Consider the following 26,925-nt stretch of genomic DNA (forward strand, 5'->3'; position numbering starts at 1 on the left):
TTTTTAGCTCTTCTTACCAGTCACCGGCTGCCCATTTTCTGTCAGTTGATTCTTAAAGTTGGAAATTTTCTGAACTATGTAAGTAAGGCTTTTTAAAATCATTACATTTTTATAGATGGTAAAATATCATTTCAATCCAGTTTCCTGTGTATGTATAAAATAAAAATAACAAAAATTGAATAATGGAGCTTTATTTATTTTAAGCTGAAACAAGGATTTTATTTTATCTATCTTTTTTAGGGGCGTCACACTGGAGATGCTGGTGGTTTTAAAATTAACGCTTTGCTCAAACTAACTGAAACCAAAGCAAACCAAACTCATATTACTCTGCTCCACCATATTTTGGAGGTACCGCTGCAGTTTCTTACTGGGAAGTTAGTCTTGCATGTAACATATTTCCAGACGTACATTCAGCTAATGTTAATGTGCTCTAATTTAAAATGTACCTCATTTACATTTTAAGATCTGCCCCTGTACCTGTTGAAGACAGTGGGAGCTTTGCCATTGATATCAGTGAGGACAGGATCAGATCCATATACAATGCCATCTAAATTATACCGAGGTCCTGTTCTTGACTTAACGTATAAATGGCCATACTGAGTCAGACTATCTAGCCCAGAATGCTGTTGTCTGACAGTGGCCAGTGCCAGATACTTCAGAGGGAATTAACAGAACAGGGGAATTTATCAAGTGACCCAGCCTCTGTTGTCCAATGCCAGCTTCTGGTAGTCAGAGGCTTGGGGACATACCGGAACATAGGGTTGCATCCCTGACCATATTGGCTAATAGCCATTGATGGACCCATCCTCCATGAACTTATCTAGTTCTTTTTTGAACCCACTTATATTTTTGGCCTTCACAACATCCCCTAGCAATGAGTTCTACAGGTTGACTGTACGCTGTGTGATGAGGTACTTCCTTGTTTGTTTTAAACCTGCTGCCTATTAATTTAATTGGGTGACCCATGGTTTTCATGTGAAGGGGTAAATAACACTTTCACTTTCTGCACCCATTCATGATTTTGTAGACCTCTTAAAATATTGCCCCTTAGTCAGGGGCGGATTAGGGTTTTGTGGGGCCCCTAAGCCAGAGCAAGTGGGGACCCCTTCCCACCCCTTCCACTTGCAGTCGCCCCACCTCCCCCCACGCGCTCCTGCTGGGGAGTGGAGGCTTGCAGGAGTGCCAGATGGGCAGATGGAGCAAGCCCCCGTGCCCCGATCCCACTCCCCGGCTGGAGCGCTGGGTGGGTGAAGTTAGGCAAGCCCCCATCCCTCAAACCTGCTCCCTGGCAGCAGTGCCAGTGGATGGCTGGAGTGAGGCAAGCCCCCATGTCTCAATCCTGCTCCCCGGCAGGAGTGCCGGATGGGTGGAGCTGTCAGTTGCGGGTGCACCCATTTTTCTGGGGGGCCCCAATTGGCCGGGGTGCCTGGGCACAGGCCCCATTGGCCCAATGGCTAATCTGCCACTGCCCTTAGTCGTCTCCCTTTTTCTTATCCGAACAGACCCAGGTTTTTAAACTCTCTTCATATGGAAGCTGTTCCATGCCCTTAAACATTTTTGTTGCCCTTCTCTGTACCTTTTCCAATTCCAATATCTCTGTTGTTGTTGTTGAGATGGGGTGACCAAAACGGCCCACAGCATTCAAGGCATGGGTGTGTCATAGATTTATATAGTGGTTTTATGATCTTTTCTTATTTTCTATCCCTTTCCTAATGGTTCCCAACATTGTTAGCTTTTTCGACTGCTGCTGCACATTGAGCGGATGTTTTCAGAGAACCACCACAATGACTCCAAGATCTCTTTCTTGAGTGGTAACAGCTAATTTAGACTCCATCATTCTGTATGTATAGTTGGGATTATGTTTGCCACTATGCATTACTTTGCATTTATCAGCTTTGAATTTCATCTGCCATTTGATTGCCTAGTCACACAGTTTTGTAAGATCCCTTGATAACTCTCCATAGTCAGCTTTGGACTTAACTATCTTGAGTAATTTTGTTTCATGTGGAAATTTTGCCACTTTTTTACCCCTTTTCCCAGATCATTTATGAGCATGTTGAACAGCTTTGCTTCCAGTACAGATCCCTGGGGTGGGGGGACCCTGCTAATAACTTTCTGAAAACTGATGATTTATTCCTACCCTTTGTTTCCTATCTTTTAACCAGTTACTGACACATGAGAGGACCTTCCCTCTTATCCCATTAGTGCTTAATTTGCTTGAGACCCTTTGGTGTGAGACCTTGTCAAGGCTTTCTGAAAGTCTAAGTACACTATATCCACTGGATCACCCTTGACCACATGCTTGTTCACCCAGCCAAAGACTTTTAATTTTCTTGGAGGCATGATTTCCATTAATAAAAGCTTTTTTAATGTAATATCTCCTAGCTGCTCCTTTTGTCTCCTCCTATCTTTGCACCTTCATTCATGCTATTCCCATGCTGTGCCAATCTGCCAAATTAAATGAATTTTCTGTCCTCTATTAGTGAGAGACAAGAGGTCAGGTTCTTGCATCGCACGGGCCGGCTGGTGTACGTTGGCCACAAACCCTGGCGAGCACCACCCCAGTAAAAGGTGATTCTGCAAGTGGCGTAGAGCTGGAACAGAGGCTTGTATGGCCCGCATTCTCTCTGGTGCTGGCAAGGCAGGAAAAGGGGGTGTGGTTAGAAGAAAGGTGTCTTCAGGATGTTTCCTTTGCCATGCCATTCCTGGGTTGTATTTTTTTGTCCCCTTGTAGGTATAATAGGCCAGCGCAAATCAGCACAGTCATCAGGTTGCTTTGTCGACACAGTGTAAATGGAGAGCATCTATAGGAACACACTGGGGTCAGAGCAGTTCAAAGGAAACTTTACTCACACACCTCTGATTTGACTTCTGTGCATTTTGGCCCTGCCCAAGAATCTGTTTCAAGAAGAGTTTCTTGTTAGGTATGTGGAGGGTCTAGCATGTAGCACTTACTATAAGATGCAGCATTTACCCTATATATACCAATTATCAGATTTCAACATAGTAGAGTCAGATAAACTGATACTCCCCACGTGTACAATGTGTATGAGACTATTTAAGTCAATGGAGTAATAACAGGGCTAAACTTACCACAATACCTGTAAACCGTACTTTCTTAGTTCTCACTTTTTAAAATTAAGCGTCTCGGTGCCCACATGAGTAAGGAAATGCACTATACAAAATAAACAAATTTCACTTACATTTTAGGAAATGGAAAAAAACCACGCAGATCTACTACAGCTTCCCAGTGACCTTGAATGTGTTTCAAAGGCAGCAGGGTATGACCTTTTTTTTTCTTTTTTCTTTTTTTAAATCTTTAAGGGTGGGATCTACAAAAGTACTTAGGCACATAAACCCCAGACTTAAGTGCCTAAAATAGGCACTTAAGTCCCAGTTTTGGCTCTACTGAAATCCATAAAACTCCTGTTGAAGCCTGTAAGCACCTAAACTTGCTCTGAGTCTGTTTCCAAGTCAGAGGTCCTGAGGTCCCTATAGTTCTGCCTCTGAGCATGTGCATTGCTGCAGACTGCCTAATTGCTCAGAGTGATTTCACAAACCAGTGGAAGCTAGGCATTCAGCTGCATAAGGCCTGATCTGACCAGTATGCATATGCAAGGCCTGATCTGACCAGTGTGCATGCTCAGAGGCATCCTGCTGGATCAGGTCCGATTCAAAATCTGGCTGGATGAGGAGCCGCTGCCATCTGCCTTATAACTTCGTAGCACAGTGGTTGGAGCACTTGCCTGGGATATGGGAAAGCCAGGTTCCATTTCCCCCTTCTCAGGCAGAGATGGAGAAAGGATGTGAACAGGGGGTTCCCACCTCTCAAGAGCAGTGCTCTAACCACTGAGCTATGGGATATTCTGGGGTGGGACTCCCTCAGTTTCTCCTGCTAAAGCTATTCCACTATGGATAAATAATGAAAGAAAGACAGAACCCAGGATCTCCCACCTTTTAGGGGGGTGACCATAATCACTGGACTACAGAGTAATTTTGTTTCTCTCTTTTGCCTAATGACTAAGTATTTATCCACAGAGGAACACAGTCATTGAGGGAACACCACATCAGAATTAACATTATAACTAGTGCTGATTTATGCTATATGCATTCACAAAATCTCTGTGGTATTCTAGGAGTCTGTTTTCCTTGCAGCTAGTCACTGAGAGAAACTGTAAATCTGAAGATGGACTCTCATGGTCAAGCAGTTGCTAAATTAAATGCAAAGAGCGTATTTTTAAGAAAATAGGTAGCATTTTGGCTTTAACTTAAATTCTGAAGAAGTAGCTTGCTAATGCTGTTGGAAAGTAAAAGTATAAATATTCCATTACCTAAAGTTCAAATATGAGTATTAGTATAAACATGCTCATCATATATTTCTGAATGTAATGGTACTGGGGTTACGCCACTCCCTGAGAATTTTCAAAAATTTTCAAACCAAAAACCCTGTTGATTTAAATAGATATCCAGGTTTTTATTTGTAAATATGAAAGGGGGGGAGGGGTGGCTTTAATGCCGCTTTAGCGGTTTACATTTGGATGTACAGTATAATTCTGCCTCACATTATGAGGATACAATGCTTTGCCTACCATGAAGGGATAATCAGAAACTGGAAAGTATGTTTGGGCCCCTATGCTGCTGCCACATATGCTTTTGAGGTTCCCCATGAGCACAGAAGTCCACCCACTGGGATGCTATTGCAGGACTGGGATTTTACATCCTTCCTCTGTTAACAAACCAGGCTAGTCATTATATTGTTTGCAATCCTCTTGGTTTACTACCTTCCTGTGGAATTTTCAGAACCAACTTTGAAGTTATGAAGGCAGAGGCAGATGCCCATCTAAAGAAACTTTTGAAAATTGAGCATAACATGTCATCAATAGATGATTTAAAAGCACAGTATGGAAAGTCTATTCAAGTAAGTAACATGAGTCTGATCCATCTCATGCTTCCCTCTTCCAAGATGTCCTATATCTCTAGGAGGTCACAAACAGGTCAGAAAAAGGGGTGTGCCTTAATTCCTAGATGGGAGGAGGGTCCTGAACCCTTTTTCAGAGTTCATGTGCAGTCGCAGTATGGAAATGGTTGAGAACCACTGGTCCATTTAATCCCCCCCCCCCAAAAGCTAAAATTAAGATTAGGATTCTATAGTACACAGATGTACCACTGCGGCATGACATCTCCTAGAATGCCAAGGAGTTATTTGTGTTTTTTGCTTGAAAAACTGTTCACATTCCTGAAGAATAGCAAGGTTCTTTTGTATCCATTTATAAGCATTGATTATCACGGGTCCAGTCTTACTCTGCTTAACTTAACATAACAGGATCAGGCCCTTCCTATGTTTAGAAAGTAGGTGCATCTTAAACAAAACTAAACCTTTGTGTATGTATTGCATATCTCCAAAGTAAATAATTCACTATCACACCATCCTTCAGAGTCTGTCATATTATGAAGAGATACTCTTAAAGCAGGGTAATATTAATTAAGGGCAAGGAGGCAGTCATGTTCCTCACAAATCTTCTGCTTAGCCATGTAATGCTGGCCAAGAATGCCAAGTGATCATGTTGTGACAGTGACAATACATGTGTTGCAGGTAGGTAGGGTTCCCCAATAGTAACATACTTTTGGGGAAAACAACAATTACAAGTAAAGTAGCATACTGTAACCAGTTTTAACTTTCCATTAATTGCTGTGTTTCCAAAGCAAGCAGTACTTAGAGTTCTGTCTGATTTTCTAAAAGCTATTGCACTGATTTGTTAACTACTTTGCCCCTCCTCTTGAGACTTCAGGGTAATTGAGATGCATGTTGCTTTTAACTTGAATAAATTGCATTGTAAATATGTCTCAGGACCATATAAACCTTTCAAAAGAACTGGAGGAGGAACTTGGCACCATTGCAAAGAAGAAGGCAGAACTTGCGGATTACCTCTGTGAAGATCGAAATAAATTGTCATTAGAAGATGTGTTTAACACAATGAAAACCTTCAGGAATTTATTTATCAAGGCACTAAAGGTGGTTTACACTTGTGAATAATTAGGGCTAGATTGTGATTTGAACTTTTCACACTTCCATGCATGGGTGATTTCCCCTTCTCTTCTAAGCCCCTTTACACAGATATATGGGCTACCCAGACCTTGGATCTGAGTACCTAGGAGTCAGTGGGGCTGTTCACCTGCTTGTGTCCCTCCCCCTCCCCAGCAGGTGTCCAGAGAATGGGTGAACAAACTAATACAAAAATCCATTATTTGTATCAAAGAATTAAGGACGCTCCAATCTCTTGGGCTCTACTTAAAATGACTGGCTGGCCTCAGTGAAGTAAAAGCTAGTGATGTGTAAAAGTGAGTAAGCAAAACTGATACATTTTTAGAAGGGAGTGAAGATCTTACTGAATAGCAAGCCTCAAAACATGATAGGCAAGGCCTACCAGGTATTTACTCTGAAGAGCCTTCATTCTACCACTCATCCCACAGCCCAGAATCTGAGTGACTGAGTCACAGCAGTGGGTATCAAGTGAAGAAGCATGTTTGGAATAGCTTTTGCTTATAACTGCAAATATCTCCATCAGCTCTTCTCTAGTTAACTTTTCTCTTAAATGTTTTATTTAACATTCTATCTGAATGTTTGTATGTAGGAAAACCAAGAAAGGAAAGAACAAGCTACAAAAGCAGAGAAAAGAAAGAAATTGCTTGAAGAGGAGGAAGCTAAGCGTCAAAAAGGAGAATATGGAAAGATCAGTAAGTCTCACAAATGTATTTTGGAATTATTTGCTACTTTTTAAAGAGAATGTATGTCTATATAGATGTGGATGATCTGATTTGTGACTGAAAAAGCATTGGTTAATTTTCTAAGTCCTTGGCATACTTATTCCATCAGATATGAGAGAAATTAAAAAAAAATACTAATTTTGAAGCCCTTTTTTCGCACAAGGACGATAAAAATGTACACACCTCTTTTCTTACACCCCTCACAATGGGGCACGAGCTGAAAATAATAGCTCACAGTAAACAATGCATTAGCAGAAATAGAGGCTAATTTAAGTTTGGAGGCTTCTGATTTCTTTGCGTTTCTTTTAATGCTCGTTTGCATCTTTTTAGGATATGACTCCATTAAGGAATATTTGAAACTAAGCTGTGTTGGGCAAAGCACATGTTACTCTTCCCCTTCTCCTCCCCTTTTCTGTCCTGATTAGGGCTTTGATTCAGTAAATGCTTAAAATTAAGCACATGCTTTGCTGAATAGGAACTGGATGAGTTGTATTCTTAAAGTTAAGCATGCACCTAAAGGGATATGCATTTTTAGTGTAAATGTGTGCATGTGTAAATTTAAAATTCCATTTATATTTTAAGTTCACATTACATGAAGGTTTGTGCCAGTAAAATCTGATCACTTGATTGTTCAGAGATTGAATGTAAAAGGAGCATTAGCACAGCTGAACAGGATTCATGTAATTGACTGGATGGTCACACACAAATATTTTGCATTTTTCAACAAGCTCAAAGTAAGAATCTGTGGCCAAAAAAGCTCAAATCTTCTTTAGCCCTATTTGTTTTAACATCTATTCCAGTTATTGATCTTTAGAAATTTCTAAAGAAAAATCTGAATGTTGATAACCAACCACAAGAGGGCCAAGATTGTCATTGGACAGACTGTATTTCCAATGTGTTGTCATTAGCACATAACAGTACATTTAATGTAAACTTATATTTAATGTAGTCTTACTAATTAGAATCTACATTTTAGTGTAAATACAAAAAGTAATTTAATATATTGGAAAGTTACTTAAATATAAAATTAAGAGTGAAATTTACCCCCCATACAGAGAAACAGCACAAGGCCCTTCACCATTTAAGCTTTCCAAATTGGGTTTAAGAAGGACTCAAGCGGTGTTGACCCACTGCATCAGGGTGAATCCCATCCTATATGGGTATAACTCAAATGTGAGTTGGGAATCTGGACTGAAGTTTCTTCCTCAATATTTATTGCAGAAAACTGTGCGCCTAGCTACTTCAGCACTTGTGGCCATTCTTAGCTGCAATTTCTATTCACATTGAGTTTTATTAAAGTAAGCTTGGGGACTATCAGCTCTGATAAAGTTAGAACCTGGGTGTTTGTCTTATTTAAGCTCCCCTGAAAATTCCCATCCTATGTATACAACTCAGACATTTTAGAATCATGGTAATGGTGTTTTAGGTTTTTTGTTCGTTTGTTTGTTTTTAAGTAGATGAACTAGATTTCCGTTTTTAAGGAGGAAAAACTGGATGGCAATAGATTAAGTGAAGTCCTATTAGCATGTATGGACCAGATTCTTAGGCCTTGATCCAGCAGAGAGTTAAGCACATGCTTAATTTTGCTCAGTGAGTAGTTCTACTGGAGTAATTGAGACTATTCATATTGTATAACGTTAATTAAGTGCATAAATCTTTGCAGGACTGGAACCTTAATCTTTGATTTACTGACATGAATGACTGTCACAAGTTCCTTCAAGCCAATATCTGGTTTCTGTATCTGTGCATATAATTGAGGATCACATATCTGCGGATGACCGACAGGCCCTTAGCTGTAGCTGTCTCTCAGGATTTCAGAGCACACGGCATCAAAGTATTTTGATATGTATTATAATCTCTTCTTTATAGTTCAAAAAGGAGATGTGAGACCAGAAGCATGTGTCCCTGATGCCTTATTAGCAGATATAAGGGAAGGCTTTCAGCTATGGAAAACTACTAGGAACAAGTCTAAGCCAGAAATTGTTCCCAAAACCTCACCTACTGAAACTGGTAAGAGCACAGATCCAACTGCACCTGCAATGTGGCTACAACTATTAAACTCTAGTCTTCCATTAAACAATGCTAAAAAGATATAGGTTAGGATTTTCAAAGAAGCCCAAGGGAGTTAGGAAGCTAGGTTCCACTGAATTTCAAAGGAATTTAGGTACCTAGCTCCTTTAGGCTACTATTGAAATCTCAGACATAAGAGATTTTTATCTGCATTATTTTTGATGCTTTATAATGGACAAGAGATTATTTCTCTACTGCTTCATTTTTCTTTAGCTTCTGTTACTTCAGCTTCCATTACCTGAAGTTATCAGACAGTTACATTGTTGAAGTGCATCACACCAGCTTGCTTCAAGAAACTAGTCTATATATTATGTGTATGAGATGCTGAAATATTTGTTTTGCTTTAGTTAATCAAGTGAGAAATATGAGCTTATTTTAATGCAAACATGCATATATACACTTTCCTATTAGTTAGAATTTTATATGAACTAATTTAATTACATGTCTTGTGTCATGGTTCCTTCCTCACTCTGAACTCTAGGGTACAGATGTGGGGACCTGCATGAAAGACCCTCTAAGCTTATTCTTACCAGTTTAGGTTAAAAGCTGCCACCACCAAAGTGTTACACAAAGAACAGGGAAAGTGCCCACTTGGAAACTTCTTTCCCCCCAAAAAATATCTCCCCAAGCACTACACCCCCTTTCCTGGGGAAGGCTTGATAAAAATCCTCACCAATTTGCATAGGTGAACACAGATCCAAACCCTTGGATCTTAAGAACAATGAAAAAGCAATCAGGTTCTTAAAAGAAGAATTTTACTTAAAGAAAAAGTAAAAACATCACCTCTGTAAAATCAGGATGGTAAATACCTTATAGGGTAATCCGATTCAAAACATAGAGAATCCCTCTAGGCAGAACCTTAAGTTACAAAAACAGGAATATACATTCCATTCCGCACAACTTATTTTATCAGCCATTTAAACAAAACAGAATCTAACGCATATCTAACTAGATTGCTTACTGACTTTTTACAGGAGTTCTGACCTGCATTCCTGCTCTGGTCCCGGCAAAAGCATCACACAGACAGACAAGACCTTTGTTTCTCCTCTTCCCCCCCCCCCCCTTTGAAAATATCTTGTCTCCTCATTGGTCATTTTGGTCAGGTGCCAGCAAGGTTATCTTAGCTTCTTAACCCTTTACAGGTGAAAGGATTTTTCCTCTGGCCAGGAGGGATTTAAAGGTGTTTACCCTTCCCTTTATATTTATGACATCTTTTCAATACTGGCAATACTAGATGTCTTTCATATTGGACTGTCCAATGACAAGTGTAAGCAACAAAGATATACACACACAAAAGAGGAGTAGGGGTTGGTTTAAACATCTGGTGTTAACTTATATTCATCTTATTTTTATACAAAAACTCGTGGCAGAAAGTAAAATTCTGTTAAATTGATGAAAAGCAATACGGAGTTCAATGTATGGTACAGAAGTTCCACTGAATTAAAAGGGCCTGTCCTGCCGTCTTTGTGCTCTCAAACCAGCCACTGACTTCTAGAGCTGCAGAAGCAGACCCCAAAACCAGTTTCTTAAGCAGTGTTCATTTTTAGTGAGAGCCAAATTCTGCAATCCTTTCTCAGGTAAAATTCCAATTGTCTTCAGCAAGAAAAGACTTCAGCGTTTGGTCCTTAAATAATAAACTCGGAGATGTCAAAAAGGTCAGCATCAATTGGAGAAGTGTGACTAATTGTTCACCCTTATCTACTACTTACAATGGTGGAAGATTCCAAGCTGCAAGTGAAACCAGTTGAAGGGGAATGTAGTTTTGTTGCTTGCTTCTTCTTTCCTCTTTGATCATTGATTTGCAGTGATAAACTGTAATAGTGGTGAAAAAGAACAAAGAATAGTCTGCAGGAAACAAGACACAGAAACTGAGTGTCTGATAAGTAGTACTTTGAAATATAATGTAAAATCTTGACTGTTTATTAATGGAGCATCATTTAAAAATAGATATACATTGTATTTGTACTTGATGCATATTTTGTTCTTGTCTTTGTTCATCTCAGTACAATGCTAAACAAAGTTGCCTGTTGTGTATGTTTTGTTTTCTATGAAGAAAAAATGGTCATTCTTTTACTAAACTGAGCCCTCCTGGTCTCTCTAAGCATACCCTTTAGCTCTCAAGCCTCTAGAGGTCACCTGTCTCTCAGGGTGGAATCACATGATTCTCTCACTCTCAGACCTAGCTCTGGGTTGCAGTCCCCTGGTACTAACTGTGATTATCTCAGCAGGTCTGACCTAGACACAGACCCTGCAGTCCTGTATCTTCCAGGGCAACGACAGTGATAATCAGTGACCAAACAGCCTTCTGAAAGCAAAGTATCATTTATTTACAACAAAAGAATTTCAGAGAAAACATACGTTGAAAACAATGAACCACCCTATATATACCACACATATATTATATATATAATATATGTCTGCTTATGAAAAATCTAACCATCTCATGCATGGGGACCCTGGAAGGACTAATTCTGTAGACTCTTCTACAGAGCCCCCTCTCTGTCAGCACCTTAGAGCCTAACCAATTTATTTGAGCATAAGCTTTCGTGAGCTACAGCTCACTTCATGCATCCAATGAAGTGAGCTGTAGCTCACGAAAGCTTATGCTCAAATAAATTGGTTAGTCTCTAAGGTGCCACAAGTACTCCTTTCCTTTTTGAGAATACAGACTAACACGGCTGTTACTCTGAAACCTCTCTGTCAGCGTGTGTCCCTGTCAGAGTTCACTGGCAACACCCTGCACAGCCCTTGGCAACTCACCACCTCTCCTTTTCCTCAGAAGGCTTTTTAAGTGTTCTTTTGAGCTCTAGCCTCCAAGCCTGATACAACAGCTGTGTCACTTCTGCCTGGAGTCTGGAAATCTGCCATTGTTTGCAGGGCCGGCTCCAGCTTTTTTTCTGCCCCAAGCGGCAAAGAAGAGAAAAAAACAAACCCTGATTGCGTTGCTGCTGAAGAGGAAGGGAGGGAATGAAGGACCTGCTGCTGAAGACCCGGACATACCGCCCCTTTCTATTGGCCGCCCCAGGCACCTGCTTCCTTTGCTGGTGCCTTGAGCCGGCCCTGAGTGATTGGTAACTGCCCCCCAATGTTTGCTGGGAGGTTGCTTATCTGAAACCATTGTGTTGCCTTCCTGTTTATTCTTCCCACAGTCCCCTATTAAGCATTCAGACAGGAAAGTCTAGCAACCCCAATATACAATACCGTCCCTTCACTGACCCGTTACATATCATGTTCATCAAATGGTTACGTCTCAGTACATCATTACATATCAGCTCCATGTCTATTACACTCCCTCTCTTCTTTTCTTGAATGCTTTGACAGGTAGGGAATTAATTTAAATCTCAATTTCTTTAACTATTATCATTAGGCAGAAGACTTTGAGGAAAAACCTCAGTGTAGACAAGAGTGTGTGAGTGTGTATGAGCCTAAATAGTTCTAAATATACTAGGAATCTTGTAATTTCTATAGAAAGTGTAAAGATTGTGTGCTCCATCCCTCAGCTCTTACAAATTCATATCGGTCCATGTGACCAAGAAAGTTCAGTATTCAACACAGTGAGATATTCCCCCTCTGGTGTTATCCGGACCGGTGATCTGCTAGTTCACTCCAATCCTTGACTCTGGAAGCCAGCCTTACCTTGCTCTGCTGTGAGAACCCCCACTCCTGGGCTGTTCACGCACAGCCTCTAGCACGTAAACTGCTCCTTGGATTGTGCTACCGAATGACACTAGCCAATATCTCTGGTCCCAGACACAACTCTAGGAACCTCTGTCTTGCAGTGTCCGGTTATGCCTGCTGGATGCTGCAAGCTTATATGAGTTTGTCAATTTAACAAAGAAATTGATATGTAGAATCATAGAATAGCAGGGTTGGAAGGGACCTCAGGAGGTCATCTAGTCCAACCCCCTGCTGAAAGCAGGGCCAATCCCCAATTTTTGCCCCAGATACCTAAATGGCCTCCTCAAGGATTGAACTGACAACTCACAAACTCGGGTTTAGTCAATGCTCAAACCACTGAGCTATCCCTCCCCCCCAGGTTTGTTATCCCAAGGGGAGTCTCTGACATGCTTCAAACCAAACGCACTGCTTCAGGTAGAATAAACAAAGATTGTTTAACTATAAAGATAGATTTTAAGTTATTATAAGTCAAAACATGTCAGATTTGGTCAAATGAAATAAAAGCAAATGGCATTCTAAGCTGATTTTAACTCTTTCAATGTCCTTACAAACTTAGATGCTTCTCACCACAGGCTGGCTGGTTGTTCTTCAGCCAGGCTCTCCCCTTTGATCAGCACTTCAGTCGCTTGGTATGGTGTCTGTAGATGTAGGTGGAAAAGAGAGCGCAAGCATGGCAAACATCTCTCCCTTTTATCATGTCCTTTCTTCCCTCTTTGCTTTGCCCCCTGCTTCAGAGTCAGGTGAGCATTACCTCATCACAGTCCCATACTGACCAAAGGATGGGGGATGACTCACTCGAACAGATCCTTTTGCTGCTGCCAGTGTCCTTTGTTCCTGTGAGGCTAGGCTGGGTTTGTTTCATACCTGCCCTTAATGAGGTATGAACTGCCTCTCTGCTCTTGGAGAGTTTTTTCCTGGGCTTATTTTAAGCCATGAGGATACATTTTCAGCTTCATAACTATATACATGAAATTATAACCTATAACATTACTGTAACAATTACGATAACATCACTATAACAACAATGCTCAGTGCATCGTGAGCCTTCCGAAGACACCAAACATGATAAACTTTGCATTGGATACCACACAATCATTTTATAAAGATGACCATGGGGTGCTGGGTGTTCCCCCAAGGTACAAAGCATCACACACATCCACACAATGATGGAGAACCATGTGCATGAGGCTGGAACACGTTCTGTGATCTTCCATCCACCTTTCCCTCAGCGACACAGCCCCAGCCAAAAGCCGTTGTGTCCATTCCCTCCCCACCGACACACACGTATACTGACACAGTTCCTTAGGTCTCAGGTATTAATGTGCATGTGTGACACCTCCAGTGACACAGCCCCGTCCAGGGGTGCTGGAACAATTTGTATAGCAGTGGTGTTGAGCGCCATTGAACCAAACTGTAAACCTTGTATATCATGGAAACCACTTCAAACCAGGTGGGTGCAACAAACCCCCCACAACTCTAGTTCCAGCACCTATGGCGCCATCTACCACAGGCTGGAGTGTCTGTCTGTCCCCAGTCAGGGTCATCACTTGCTATGGGGAAAAGGTGGCAGTTGCCCTTCTGACATTTATTCCCCCCCCCCCACAACTTTTAATAGGTCCACATGCTCCACTTTTTGCTCCACAACCACTCCAGCCTTTTCAGGATATAATATAATCACGTATAACCTTATATATGCTGACACACCCTTGCTCCCTCCTCATACAGACAGAATTTGCCTGAAATAATGCCCCTGTCCCCAGTGACACAGCCCCATGTGCCTCAGGCTGGAGTGTGTGTGTGTGTGTGTGTCTAGTGACACAACTCCAGTGCCTCAGGCTGGAGTGTATGTCCGTCCAGTGACACAACCCCGGTGCCTCAGACTGGAGTGTGTGTTTCCAGTGACACAATCCCTGGTGCCTCAGGCTGGAGTGTGTGTGTGTGTGTGTCTAGTGACACAACTCCAGTGCCTCAGGCTGGAGTGTATGTCCGTCCAGTGACACAACCCCGGTGCCTCAGACTGGAGTGTGTGTTTCCAGTGACACAATCCCTGGTGCCTCAGGCTGGAGTGTGTGTGTGTGTGTGTCTAGTGACACAACTCCAGTGCCTCAGGCTGGAGTGTATGTCCGTCCAGTGACACAACCCCGGTGCCTCAGACTGGAGTGTGTGTTTCCAGTGACACAATCCCTGGTGCCTCAGGCTGGAGTGTGTGTGTGTGTGTGTCTAGTGACACAACTCCAGTGCCTCAGGCTGGAGTGTATGTCCGTCCAGTGACACAACCCCGGTGCCTCAGGCTAGAGTGTGTGTTTCCAGTGACACAATCCCTGGTGCCTCAGGCTGGAGTGTGTGTGTGCGTGTGTCCAGTGACACAACCCCTGGTGCCTGTGACTGGAGTGTGTGTTTGTGTCCATCCAATGACGCAACCCCTGGTGCCTCAGGCTGGAGAGGGAGTACGTGTGTGTCAGTGTAGTGTATCCAGTCACAGTCCCCCCCGAGTGTGTGTCGGCTCCGGCTGGGGCCGGCCTCTGAGTCCGCGTGCCCCCCACTGCCCGCCCCCGCCCGTCCCGCGCTCCGGGCTGGCCGGGCCCTGGGCAGGCGGCTCGCGCGTCAGCGCGCGGGGCGGGCTCGGGGCCCGGCTAAAGGGGCGGCGGACGCGGCGAGGTAGCGCGCACACAGCCGGGCTCCGGGCCGGGCGGCGCTGAGCGAGCCAGGCAGGCCCCATGGCCACCAGCCGGGCGTCCAACGGCCGCGCCGCGCACCCCAGCGCGGGGCTCAAGCGGGCGCGCGGCGAGCCGGGAGGCAGCAGAGTGACCGTGGTGCTGGGGGCGCAGTGGGGGGACGAAGGCAAAGGGAAGGTGGTTGACCTGCTGGCCACCGAGGCGGATATCGTCTGCAGGTGCCAGGTGGGTGCAGGGGGGCGGCGGCGGGGGCCGTAGGGGCTCGCAGGGGGGCAGGCTCCGCGGCTCTCATGTGCGCTGTGGCGTCTTGCTTGGCTCCTGGCGTGTTTACCCTGGTGCCTTTATTAATTATTATTATTCTCTTCGCTCCGATTTGCCGTTTCTCTTCGTCTCGCTTTTCTCGGGCCCTTGTTCTGTCTTTCAACCCCTCTGGCATCTTCTCTCCTCCACTTTCCCCGGATCCCTTTTCTCTTTCTCCCTTTTGTCTCTCTTTCGGGTTCCCCCTTTTCTCTTTCTAGCTCCAGTTTCTTTAATCTAATCTATCTATCTGATCTCTGGTATCTTTCTCTTTATTTGTCTATTTCTGATCTCCCTTTATCTCTGATATTTCTCTTTGTCTATCTCTGATCTCCGCCTTTCTCTTTCTCCGCCATCTCTGATAGGTCTATCTATCTGTGATATCTTTCTCTTTATCTCTCTGTTTCTGCCATCTCTCTCTGTCTCCCTTTGCCATCTCTGCAATCTCGTTCTGCCATCTCTCTCTCTCTCTCTCCTCTTTTCTTTTCTGGACATTCGCATTGTTTCTCTCTCCTCCTGTCCCCCACTCTCTCGTCCCCTGTTGTCCTTTCTCTCCCTTGTCTCTGTGCTCGAGGAGGAGGTGTGATTCTTCCCCAGGACCGGGCTGGGAACCTTCCCCCTCCTCTGGTTGCAGATTGAAATGTCACTGGGAAAGGGAAAAAGTCCTGAACTATAAATATAAATAGCTGAGCGTTCATGATAAGAGACACAAGATCCCGATGTTCAGACAGGCATGGGCCGTGACTGAGCAAGGCGTCTGCTGCCGTCTGATAGCGGCCCGTCGGCTGGCTGGGGACGCGATGCATGCAGCAGGTGTCAGATGATTGCCTCTTGGAGAAAAGGTTGCCTAAGGTGACCAGAAGTCGGAGCAGCTAGTGTTTCCTGGTGGCCTGCCCTCTCCCCTCCTTGCACTACGTCCTCATGATCGATGGATGCTTGCCGCTTTGGGAAATTAATCTGGCTGGGTTCTGCAGGAGCCCTACATTTCTGTGATTATATGTAACAAGTCCCAAGATCTTTCGTTGAGCAGCCCTTTCCACTCAGTTGACCACTTGCACTTAATGGATTTAATACTACTCCAGTTTTGTTATTGTGTAAGGGAGAAATTACTAAGTAGTTCAAAGACTGGTCACTAATAAATCTTAGTTTTCTTCAGTTTTGCCACCACATGTTTTGGATGGGCAGATCTTCCCTGCAGAATTGCTTGAAACTTCTTTTAAAAATATTTTGAAATAGAATATGTATAGTGAAAATAGAGAAAGGAAGTAGCCACTTGAAGTATTTTTGTGTGGTCATGGAACTTATTACACTGCTTTGCTTAGATTTATTTCTGATTTGGTCTGAATATTAAATAGAGTATAGTTCACAGAGGCTCAACACACAGAGACTTGTTTAGTATAAGCTAAAGAATGTGGACATATTGTATACAATATACATAATCTTAATTACTTAAAAAAAAGATAGTCAAAGCATGAATCATGAAAGTGCTTATGCAAATATAGTTACAATGCTTATCTGAGGAAGAGCTCTGTATAGATGGAAAGCTTGTCTCTCATACCAACAGAAGTTGGCTCAATAAAAGATATTAACTCACCCATCTTGTCTCTCTTATCTTTTAACTGTTAGAATTATTTCTATAAATTTTATTCTGATTGTATTCATACAAGTTCAGCTCAGTTAACAGGTTATATGAACTGTTTCGGTTTTAAAATGCACAAGGACAAGCAGTGAAAAGCACTGATATCCTTGAAACTGAGAACCCCAAGGACATTTCCTAATTAAATAAGTTAAGTAAATAATATTTAACTTATGTGTCAAAGTTTAAGAATGTGGGTAAAGTATTTTCAGTTGGTATTGATCTTGAATCCCCTTGGCAGGTTCTCTCTACAAATGGAGACTAATGAATGTGCATTAATATGACTGTACTTAAGGTTCCTCCACAATTTTCTGTGTCAACTTTCATAAGCAGCAGTGTATACTCTGGTTTTAGAACCACTTTAGGAGACTGAGGCAGGGAATTGGCTTGAAAAGCTTAAAACTGGACCTGGAAACACGCTTTATTTAGGCCCTAATCCTGCAAATTTGTAAGCGTGCTTAATTTTACTACTGTCAGTAGTACCACGGCAGATGGTAATAAAGTTAAGCACAGTATATATGTGGCTGGAGGATTTGGGTCTTAATGGGTGGTGGCTGAGGGAAGACTTTAGTCATTTTGAAGGGAAAAATAAAATTAGAATAGCAATTTTTTATATTTGAGTGGCAAAAAAGTAGAAGTAGACATCTTAAGGTGCTTTAATTTAAAAGTGGTCTTTTTCCAAATAAAATATTTAAAGTGCTAATCTGGATTACAAATTTGCTATTTAGAGGACAACATTTTTAAAAGATTGTCAACTTAATCATATATTGTGAATAAATCATTGTAGCTTGTGTTAATATTAACACTATAGATTATTAAAATGGAAAGAAGTTTAAAAATCCTGTTTAATTTTGACAGGTTTCAGAGTAACAGCCATGTTAGTCTGTATTCGCAAAAAGAAAAGGAGTACTTGTGGCACCTTAGAGACTAACCAATTTATTTGAGCATGAGCTTTCGTGAGCTACAGCTCTCTAAGGTGCCACAAGTACTTGAGCTGTAGCTCACGAAAGCTCATGCTCAAATAAATTGGTTAGTCTCTAAGGTGCCACAAGTACTCCTTTTCTTTTTGTTTAATTTTGACTATCTTGTTTCTTTACTATTTGTCTCCTCATTGGCAATGAAAATCAAAGAAGTCTTTTTCACTTGTGTTTATAGTCAGTTTCACATTCAAGGAGACAGTTTTGTAAACACATAAGCATGTGTGTAACTTAACTCATGAGAATTCAGATGGAATTGCTTATGGCAGTAAAATTATACACATGTTTAAGTGTTTGCAGAGTCAGAGCCCAAGTTCTCAATATGGCAATGTTTGGTTTTCAGGCTCTGGGCATAGACAATTGGGACTTGGATTGTTCAGGATTGCATTAGTAAATAAAGGAAATACTGAATTTGGAACAGAAGTTCATTAAATTTGTTTATTTTTAATAAACTGAGATAAGTTATGGTACAAAATGCTCATTAAAGTGATATACAACAGCTTGTTGTATATTATTGTTGTAAAACTTTAACCCCCTCCCAATGAAAAAAAACTGCCTACTCTCCTGACTGTAGAGGAATGTTTATTTCTTTTAAAACAGTTGTTTCTGCTGGAATCAAATCTTTATGTCGTGGGAACATGTTTTCTGGTCTAAGGTTTGTAAAGTATTTTCCTTTCTTTTTAATAGAATTTAAATTTGGGGCCAAATTTGTTTCTCAGGATCCCTTTAAAATAACAATTAAAAAAAATTAATGTGGATTCCAACTGGAATTTTTAGTATGTGGATTTATTAATTCAAATCTGTGACAATCAGATTCTCATAGATCTCAGCCGGGGAAATAAAGTAGAAGTCACAAGGACTAAATTAAAAGTGGAAAGCAGGGGTAGTCAGGAACTGTGGAGGTCAGCTGGAGAACATCCAGGTTCTTCTTCCCCATTCTGTCTTGCTTCTCCATATTCACATGGGAGATCTACAGTCACCCAGGCAGAAAAATCTGATTGTGCATTGGCCAGCTGGATTCTGCAATTCTGGCTGTGTTTGCAATATTAAATTTCGAAGGAATGGCTGATTCCCAAACTTTTTTGGTCACATTGTTTCAGGTGAGGTTTTTTTTTTTAAATGCATACTTAAGATATCTGCCCTGTAATTTATCTCAGTTTTACAACAAGCAGAGCTCAAAACTTTAGCTTTAAAAAAAAAAAAAGAAATTTTAGGATGAAATCCTGATCCAATTGAAGTTAGTAGCAAACTTCCATTGAAGTTAATAGGGCCACGATTTAATCCCTGTAGTTTGCAGAATACAGCAAAATAAATCCTTGTGAGTCTCTTCTAGTTCAGCAATTACTTTTGTGCTTCTATAAATATGAAAGATTGTTATCTAGCTATAATCATGGACCATTCTAGGGGGTATGTTTTCAATCTCCCTTAATTAAAATGTCTGCCAGATATATGAGCAAATCTTATTGTATATGCAAATCCACAGAAGCAAGCACAAAAATGCATTTTATGTACAAATAAGTTTAATGACCCTAACTACAATTAGCTTTGTGTAAGCATACAAGTGGGATTACATACACATTCAGAAACCTGGATTTGTGTATTAGAGGTGGGCAACAGAAAATTTGGCCCCACAAATTTAACTCAAAGCAAAATTCAGAAATAAGAATATAAGAATGGCCATACTGGGTCAGACCAAAGGTCATCTAGCCCAGTATCCTGTCTTCCAACAGTGGCCAATGCCAGGTGCCCCAGAGGGAATGAACAAACAGGTAATCAAGTGATCCATCCCCTGTCGCCCATTCCCAGCTTTTGGCGAACAGAGGCGAGGGATGCCATCTTACCATCCTGGCTAATAGTCATTGATGGACCTATCCTCCATGAATTTATCTAGTTCTTTTTTGAACTCTGTTGTAGTCTTGGCCTTCACAACATTCTCTGGCAAGTTCCACAGGTTGACGGTGCATTGTGTAAAAAAAAATCTTTTTTTTTTTTTAAACCTGCTGCCTATTAATTTCATTTGGTGGCCCCTAGTTCTTGTGTTATGCGAAGGAGTAAATAACACTTCCTTATTTACTTTCTCCACTCCAGTCATGATTTTATAGACCTCCATCATATCCCCCCTTAGTAGTCTCTTTTGCAAGCTGAAAGGTCCCCGTCTGATTAATCTCTCCTCAGCTGGCAGCCGTTCCATACCCCTAATCATTTTTGCTGTCCTTTTCTGAACCTTTTCCAATTCCAGTATATCTTTTTTGAGATGGGGCAACCACATCTGCACACAGTATTCAAGATGTGGGCGTACCATGAATTTATATAGCAGTAATATGATATTGTCTGTCTTATCTATCCTTTTCTTAATGATTCCCAACATTCTGTTTGCTTTTTTGACTGCCACTGCACATTGAGTGGATGTTTTCAGAGAACTATCCACAAGGACTCCAAGATCTCTTTCTTCAGTGGTAACAGCTAATTCAGACCCCATCATTTTATATGTATAGTTGGGATTATGTTTTCCAGTGTGCATTACTTTGCATTTATAAACACTGAATTTCATCTGCCATTTTGTTGCCCAGTCACCCAGTTTTGTGAGAGCCCTTTGTAGCTCTTTGCAGTCTGTGGAAAAGTGGGCTAATGTTGGCTTTTAAGAACGGTAACACCCACAATATAAAATACTGTGCATTAATCTTGGCTCCCTGCAGTAACTACACAGAGTGGAATAAATTAAGGGTTTAGCTGAAAATATATAATCTTTAGTAAAAAAAAACAACAATCTTTAACGTGCTGGTGCGTTTTTGGGGGCACGTCAGGCTTTTGATTAATAGGGTATCAGGCATAAATGTGAAAGTTCATTGATTTTTAGCCTTCACAACATTGCAAGATGCAGCACCTAAGGGTAGATTTCTAGTGTAAAAACCACTTTAAATAGTTTGGACAATCTGCAGCAGTGGCTCTCAACCTTTCCAGACTACTGTACCCCTTTCAGAAATATTATTTGTCTTGCATACCCCCAAGTTTCAGCTCACTTAAACTACTGGATTACAAAATCAGACATAATACAAAAGTGTCACAGCACAATATTACTGAAAAATTGCTTACTTTCTTATTTTACCATATAATTATAAAATAATTCAAATCTAAATATTGTAGTTACATTTCAGTATATAGAACAGTATGAACAGTCATTGTCTGTATGAAATTTTAGTTTATAGTGACTTAGCTGTTGTAAAACTAGGCAAATAGCTAAATGAGTTGAGTACCCTCTGGAAGACTTCTGTGTACCCCCAGGGGTACATGTACCCCTGGTTGAGAACCACTGCTCTGCAATCATGTTAAGAATGACAGAAGTTCTATAATGCCGTGGTTACCAAACTGCTGTTCATGGAGAATCTTTGTGGTACGCAGTGAGCTGAATAATCACATGATGCTGGCTCTCTTCCTTGTTTTCAGGAGCTAAATTTAATTAAAAGAAGCTAACTATACATTAGAGAGACTTCTCTAAAATTTTCCTTTTTATATATAGTTGCCAAAGGGATGTTGCATGATCTCAAACGGGAGACGGTGTGCTTGCACTATCTTGGGAAGCAGTTTGTGAGAATCTTTCTTGTAGTATGTGTTTTCACACTGAAAATGTTCGTAAATTCCAGCTGTGATGCATATCATGCAATTAGAGCTGTCAAAAATCATTTGACACTTTTCCGACCAAAAAAGATTAATATTTTTTATTTTGTTTAAACAGAAATTTCCTCAGAATAGTCATTTTCTGATTTTAGGTTTTATTTTGAAAAACTAAAAATGGTTATTTGATTTTCAGTCGCCAAAAACTCAAACTTCTCTGATGTTTTCAAATTTCAGCAAACAGTTTGGCCAGATCCACTGAAATGTTTATGAACTTTGTTTTTCACAACCTGTAGGAAAAAAATGTTGACAAAACAATTCCATCAACATGTTTCATGGAGAGAGAAAATGAGTTTTCATTACAAGAAAGGCTACATTGCTGATAAATCCTTCATGTGGTCCTCTTTTAATAGTCAGTAAATGTAATAGATTTTGTGGAACAGACTGATTAGAGTAGCAAAGTATTGCTATACAGCATTTATGCACCTCCCTAATTTCAGTCTGAAAGAAATATAACATTGATTCAACAATAGTGACTAGTCCAATAAGGTAATAAGATTAAAGATTCACTCTATTAAAAAAAGAAAAGGAGTACTTGTGGCACCTTAGAGACTAACCAATTTATTTGAGCATAAGCTTTCGTGAGCTCACTTCATCAGATGCAGCTCACGAAAGCTTATGCTCAAATAAATTGGTTAGTCTCTAGTGTGCCACAAGTCCTCCTTTTCTTTTTGCGAATACAGACTAACACGGCTGTTACTCTGAAACTCCTCTATTAGAGGCTGGTTTTCCCCTCTGTCAGAGGTCATGCATGCCCTGTCCCCTTTTGGGATGGGGTACGGGTTGTTATAGGCTCACAGGCATGTCTGCACAACCCCTCTGGGTCTCAGAGTAATGTGGCCAAACAGCCAAAGTCAGTCTACCTGCCCTCGCAATCAGGGTGGCGGAGCCCAGGTAAGCAGAGCAACCCTCACAATCAGGGCCCAAGTCAGCAGAGTTGGTGGGGCTGGGCTGCCACCCCAGGGTCCCAACCCAGGGCCCTGTCAGTGGCAGTGTTGCCCACCACCAGCTCAGCAGGGATCCAGCCAAAATACATCCAGGTCTCCAAACACCTCCTCACAAAGCCTCCCTGGGTTACTTCCTAGCCGCTTCTCTGCGGCCTCATGGTTTCCCCGGTCTCTTCTCCTTCTGTGGCTTCTGGAGTTAGTAGGTAACTGCCATCCGGCTGGCCTCTGCATCATGGAGTGTCAGCAGTCCTTCAGCAGGAGTCTGCAGCAAACCTCCTTCCTCACCTGCAGTCAGCCTCAAATGAGCTGGGCTGCTCCCTTTATACCTGGCCTCCAGTCAGAGCATGCCCAGCAGAGCTGAGGGGGCATGGCCTCCTCAGCCCAAAGAGAGGAATTAACCCCCGCAGTCCCAGTGCGGGGCATGCACGCCCTGTTACACCCTCCCATCCATGCCAAACAGTGGACTTGTGAGATCAATGACACTTCTAGCTTCCAGATGTCTGGAAGGAAGGACTCTTAAAGGATTCCTGAAAAATACAACCTGGCAGCTCATGTCAAAATTCTTTTAGGAATGGGAAGTAGAGATGGAACGCCAGTTTAGTGGAGGTGGCTGCTGTAAGAGTTAGCCCAGTTCCATAAGCAGTGGGGAAAAGTTTGCAAAAATCTATGGCTTACAAAAATCTACCATCAGGGCAAGTGCTATCTATTATTAGTTGTTCTCTGAATATATAGGAAAATTGTAGATAAATCACCTTGTGATGTTATTAATATAAACTGTGACCGTATAGATCATTGTTGCAACCAAGATCATATAGTGGCACCAAATCTTGTACAAAGAAGGTCCAGTAAGGTGTCTATGAAAAGGTTATGATTTGCTGGTTATGATTATGCTATCTATATGCGGGTATCATTTTTGTATTTAGAGTTATAGGTATTGGCTCTATACTGTCTGATTTCAAACTTGTGCTATGCTTCTGGGTGACACCCCAGACAATTTGGCATCAGCACTGCCTAGCCTGTTTGATGGCCCATTAAGGACCATCAGCTATACAACTGACCCATTGAGAGAAGGCAGATACACCTTGTGACTCAGCAAGGCATGCAGGGACATGCCTATGGACAGAATTCTAAGGTTTTTCCATGCCATGTGTTGGGTAGTTTGTGCTTGGACCAAAGGAAGCATAAGCATAAGCAAGGGACTTTAAAAGGCAGCTGCACTGTCTACATTTTGTCTTCAATCCTGCTTCTTACCTCTGGAGGAACTTTGCTACACTGAAGCTCTGAACAAAGGACTGAATGACCCATCCAAGCTGTGGATGTACTCCAGAGACTTGATTTGAGCCTGCAGTTTATTCTATCACTGCTACAAGCCTGAACCAAGAACTTTGCCATTACTGTATGTAATTGATTCCATTTAATCAGTTTTAGCTCTCATCTATATTTCTTTCTTTTTATGAATAAACTTTTAGATTCTAAAGGATTGGCAACAGTGTGATTTGTGAGTAAGATCTGACTGGTATATTGACCTGGGTCAGGGGCTTGGTCCTTTGGGATCAGAACCTTTTTTCTTTTAATGGGGTATTGGTTTTCATAATCATTCATCCCCATAAGGAGTGGTGCTGGTGGTGAGACTACGGAACTGGAGTATCTGATGGAATTGCCAGTGAGATAAAACCGAAGTCCTCTCTGTTTGGCTAGTTTGGTATGCCTTAGTAATAAAGGACACCCAGCCTTGGCCTGTAACTGCCCCGCTCTAAACAATTTGTCCTGAATTGATACTCTCAGTAGTGTCCCACCAAAGGCAGCATCATTATACACCTGTATCCAAGTTGGATTATTTTCCAATTAGGAATTGTCTCAGCTTTACAATAAAAGGAATGTCAGGCATGGATAGAAAGAGATAAAAATCATGGGTGATATTAGTGACAAAGGCAAAGTGCTGTAATTTAAACAGATAATGTAAATCCCATAATCTCTCGTTATTTCTCAGTTGTGACCCAGAAGTTTACAAACTCCTTTGTACAGAAGAGGTTATGAACAGCACATTAAAATGAAGTGTATCAGATGTTATCAAGTGAAGTGTTGAAAGATTATCAAATAAGAAAATCTAGGGGAGAGACTGGGATTCAGATGGAAGTGTAAAGGCTAGCAGGACTTGAATCCAGCATCCCCACACTGCCACCAGCTATTACCTGGCTACTCCCTGTAGCCCACAATCCACAGACATTTGATGCCACAGGAAGTTACACCTCAAAGGGTCTGATTGACAATGGTCTTAGCCATCCCTGATTGGCTCCTTGTCCCTATATAAGCCCATGGAGCATCCCAAGAAGTGTTCAGGTAACAGTATGGATCCTTTATGAGCTACCCTACTTCTCTGTTCCTAATCTCCTTGTATTGACCTTGGCTCTGACTTGGATTCTGACTCCTGATTGACCCCTGGAATTACCAACACAGACCCTGAGACCTGGTATTGACTCTCAGCCTGATTCCTGACTCTGTCTCTGACCCTCAGTTTACCTCCTGACTCTGACTCTAGCTTGGCCCTCAGCTTGACTCTTGACATTGATACTGGCTGTGACCCCTGGCTTCAGTTCCAGAATCCTAAACTCCTGCCACTAGTCCTGCGTTCCTTTGCCCAGGATCCTGATGGCTTGCCTGGACCATCCCTAACCTGTGGAGAAGGCTGTCCCTGTTGGACATCGAGGCAGTGGGTTGCCCCCTTCCCAACATGTCCCAAGGGATCCTAGACACAGCTGAATGGGGTGACAGCCCGCAGGAGGAGCTTCCCATATTGCAGACACAAGTGGTCCAGCTCTTGTCTGTGAACCAGACCCTGTAAGTGCAGACCACCCAGCTACTTGATGAAAATGCCATGTTACAGGCCCAACTGACACAGTATGCCATCAAGAACCAGATACTGTGAAAGCAGGCTGCCTGGGTGTGGGATGAGAACACTGTGCTACAGTCATGTGCTGCAACAGCATACCTGGGCCAAAAATCCCCTTCCCAGAGCATTTTAGCAGAGACTACCAAAATTTCAACCAGTGCTGCCTTCTGTTCCTGCTCTGCCCCCAGTTCTTCTCCACAGACCAGGTCAAAGTCTCCTGATGGGAGAGGTACTGCAGTGGGCTTCACCCTAGTACAACTATGGAGCCCAACATTGCCAAACTGGGACACCTTCCTCCAGGCCTTCTCCTCTATTTTTGATGACCCCACCACATTGTTTGTTGGAAGGACCCCTGCGAAAACTATGGCCAGAACAGGGACCGACTGGCTCCTCCACCACCCACTTTTGGCAATTCAGCTCCAATAGAATGGAATGAAGCAGCCCAGCTCTACCAATTCAAGGGGAGATTACGTGAAGAGATCCAGCGTGAGCTAGCTCATGTGGAAATCCCAATCCACATAGATGCCTTCGTCAGTCTTGTCATAAGCATCGATAACAGGCTGCGCAAGCGAAGAGAAGAGAGGAAGTGCATGGCCAGCCAGTGGCGTATTAACGCCTAGGCCGACAAAATTGCAGGGCAGCAAATTTATAATAGCAGCCAGAGGCTGCTTCCCCCGGCGCCAGTTCGTGGCCTCCGCCCCCGGCCCCGCCCCAACTCCACCCCTTTCCTGCCCCCTCCCTGGCCCTATTGGTCCTCTTCCCCAAATCCCTGCTCCAGCCCCGCCTCCTCTGCTGAGCGCGCCGCATTCCCCCTTCTTCCCCCCTCCTTCACGAACCTGTTTCGCACACAAGCACTGGCAGGGAGAAGCAGGACCTGGCAGCACGCTCAGGGGAAGAGGCAGAGCAGAGGTGAGCTGGGGTGGGGAGCTGCTGCGGGGGAGAGTGGCAATTATTTCAGGGTCTAGGGGCGGCAAAATCATTAATTTGCCACTGCTGCCACCTAGCTGATGTACCCCAGTAGGCTTACATTACTACTAAAACCCATGAAGGAGGAGATGCCATCTTCTCTTAGCACTTGTTTCTATAGCTAGCCACTAAAAGGAATGTAAACTTTGTGTAAAGAATGGCACACTATAAAAATTTAAAATTCATTCTTTTAGCAGTTCTGGTGATTGTGGTGATACCCACTCTAAGTCATATTTTCATAGCAATAATAAATATATATAGGGTACATCAGATCATTATAGATTTAGAACAACATGGTGACACAGCTATTTTAAATTTAGGCCTCTCCTTTGGGTACCAATGAGATCTTGTT

The 26,925-nt window shown here is 42.3% G+C and overlaps 2 protein-coding genes across 2 annotated transcripts in view; both read left to right on the top strand.

Moving 5' to 3' along the window:
• The first annotated feature begins 279 nt into the window (after positions 1-279).
• Positions 280-10,492, top strand: LOC125638202 (inverted formin-2-like). The gene is made up of 8 exons (XM_048853658.2): positions 280-348; positions 2,735-2,924; positions 3,211-3,281; positions 4,801-4,918; positions 5,849-6,013; positions 6,633-6,735; positions 8,635-8,775; positions 10,413-10,492. Exons 3-8 carry the CDS (start codon positions 3,214-3,216, stop codon positions 10,466-10,468), a joined length of 651 nt encoding a protein of 216 aa, XP_048709615.1. The 5' UTR covers positions 280-348; positions 2,735-2,924; positions 3,211-3,213; the 3' UTR covers positions 10,469-10,492.
• A 4,638-nt stretch (positions 10,493-15,130) lies between these two features.
• The window catches only part of ADSS1 (adenylosuccinate synthase 1), a 48,005-nt gene continuing 36,210 nt past the window's right edge, over positions 15,131-26,925 (top strand). Inside the window, exon 1 of the mRNA XM_048853629.2 lies at positions 15,131-15,413. Coding sequence (XP_048709586.2) covers positions 15,231-15,413 — 183 coding nt within the window. The 5' untranslated portion in view covers positions 15,131-15,230. The remainder of the gene's footprint in view (positions 15,414-26,925) is intronic.

The sequence above is a fragment of the Caretta caretta genome, chromosome 6 (genome assembly GCF_965140235.1).
Source record: "Caretta caretta isolate rCarCar2 chromosome 6, rCarCar1.hap1, whole genome shotgun sequence".
In the NCBI taxonomy this organism is placed as follows: Eukaryota; Metazoa; Chordata; order Testudines; family Cheloniidae; genus Caretta; species Caretta caretta.

Coding starts and splice junctions, on each gene's coding strand:
- LOC125638202 (XM_048853658.2), top strand. CDS start 3,214: ATGGAAAAAAACCACGCAGATCTACTACAGCTTCCCAGTGACCTTGAA. Junction 4,919..5,848: donor AGTATGGAAAGTCTATTCAA/GTAAGTAACATG, acceptor AATATGTCTCAG/GACCATATAAACCTTTCAAA. Junction 6,736..8,634: donor AGGAGAATATGGAAAGATCA/GTAAGTCTCACA, acceptor TCTTCTTTATAG/TTCAAAAAGGAGATGTGAGA.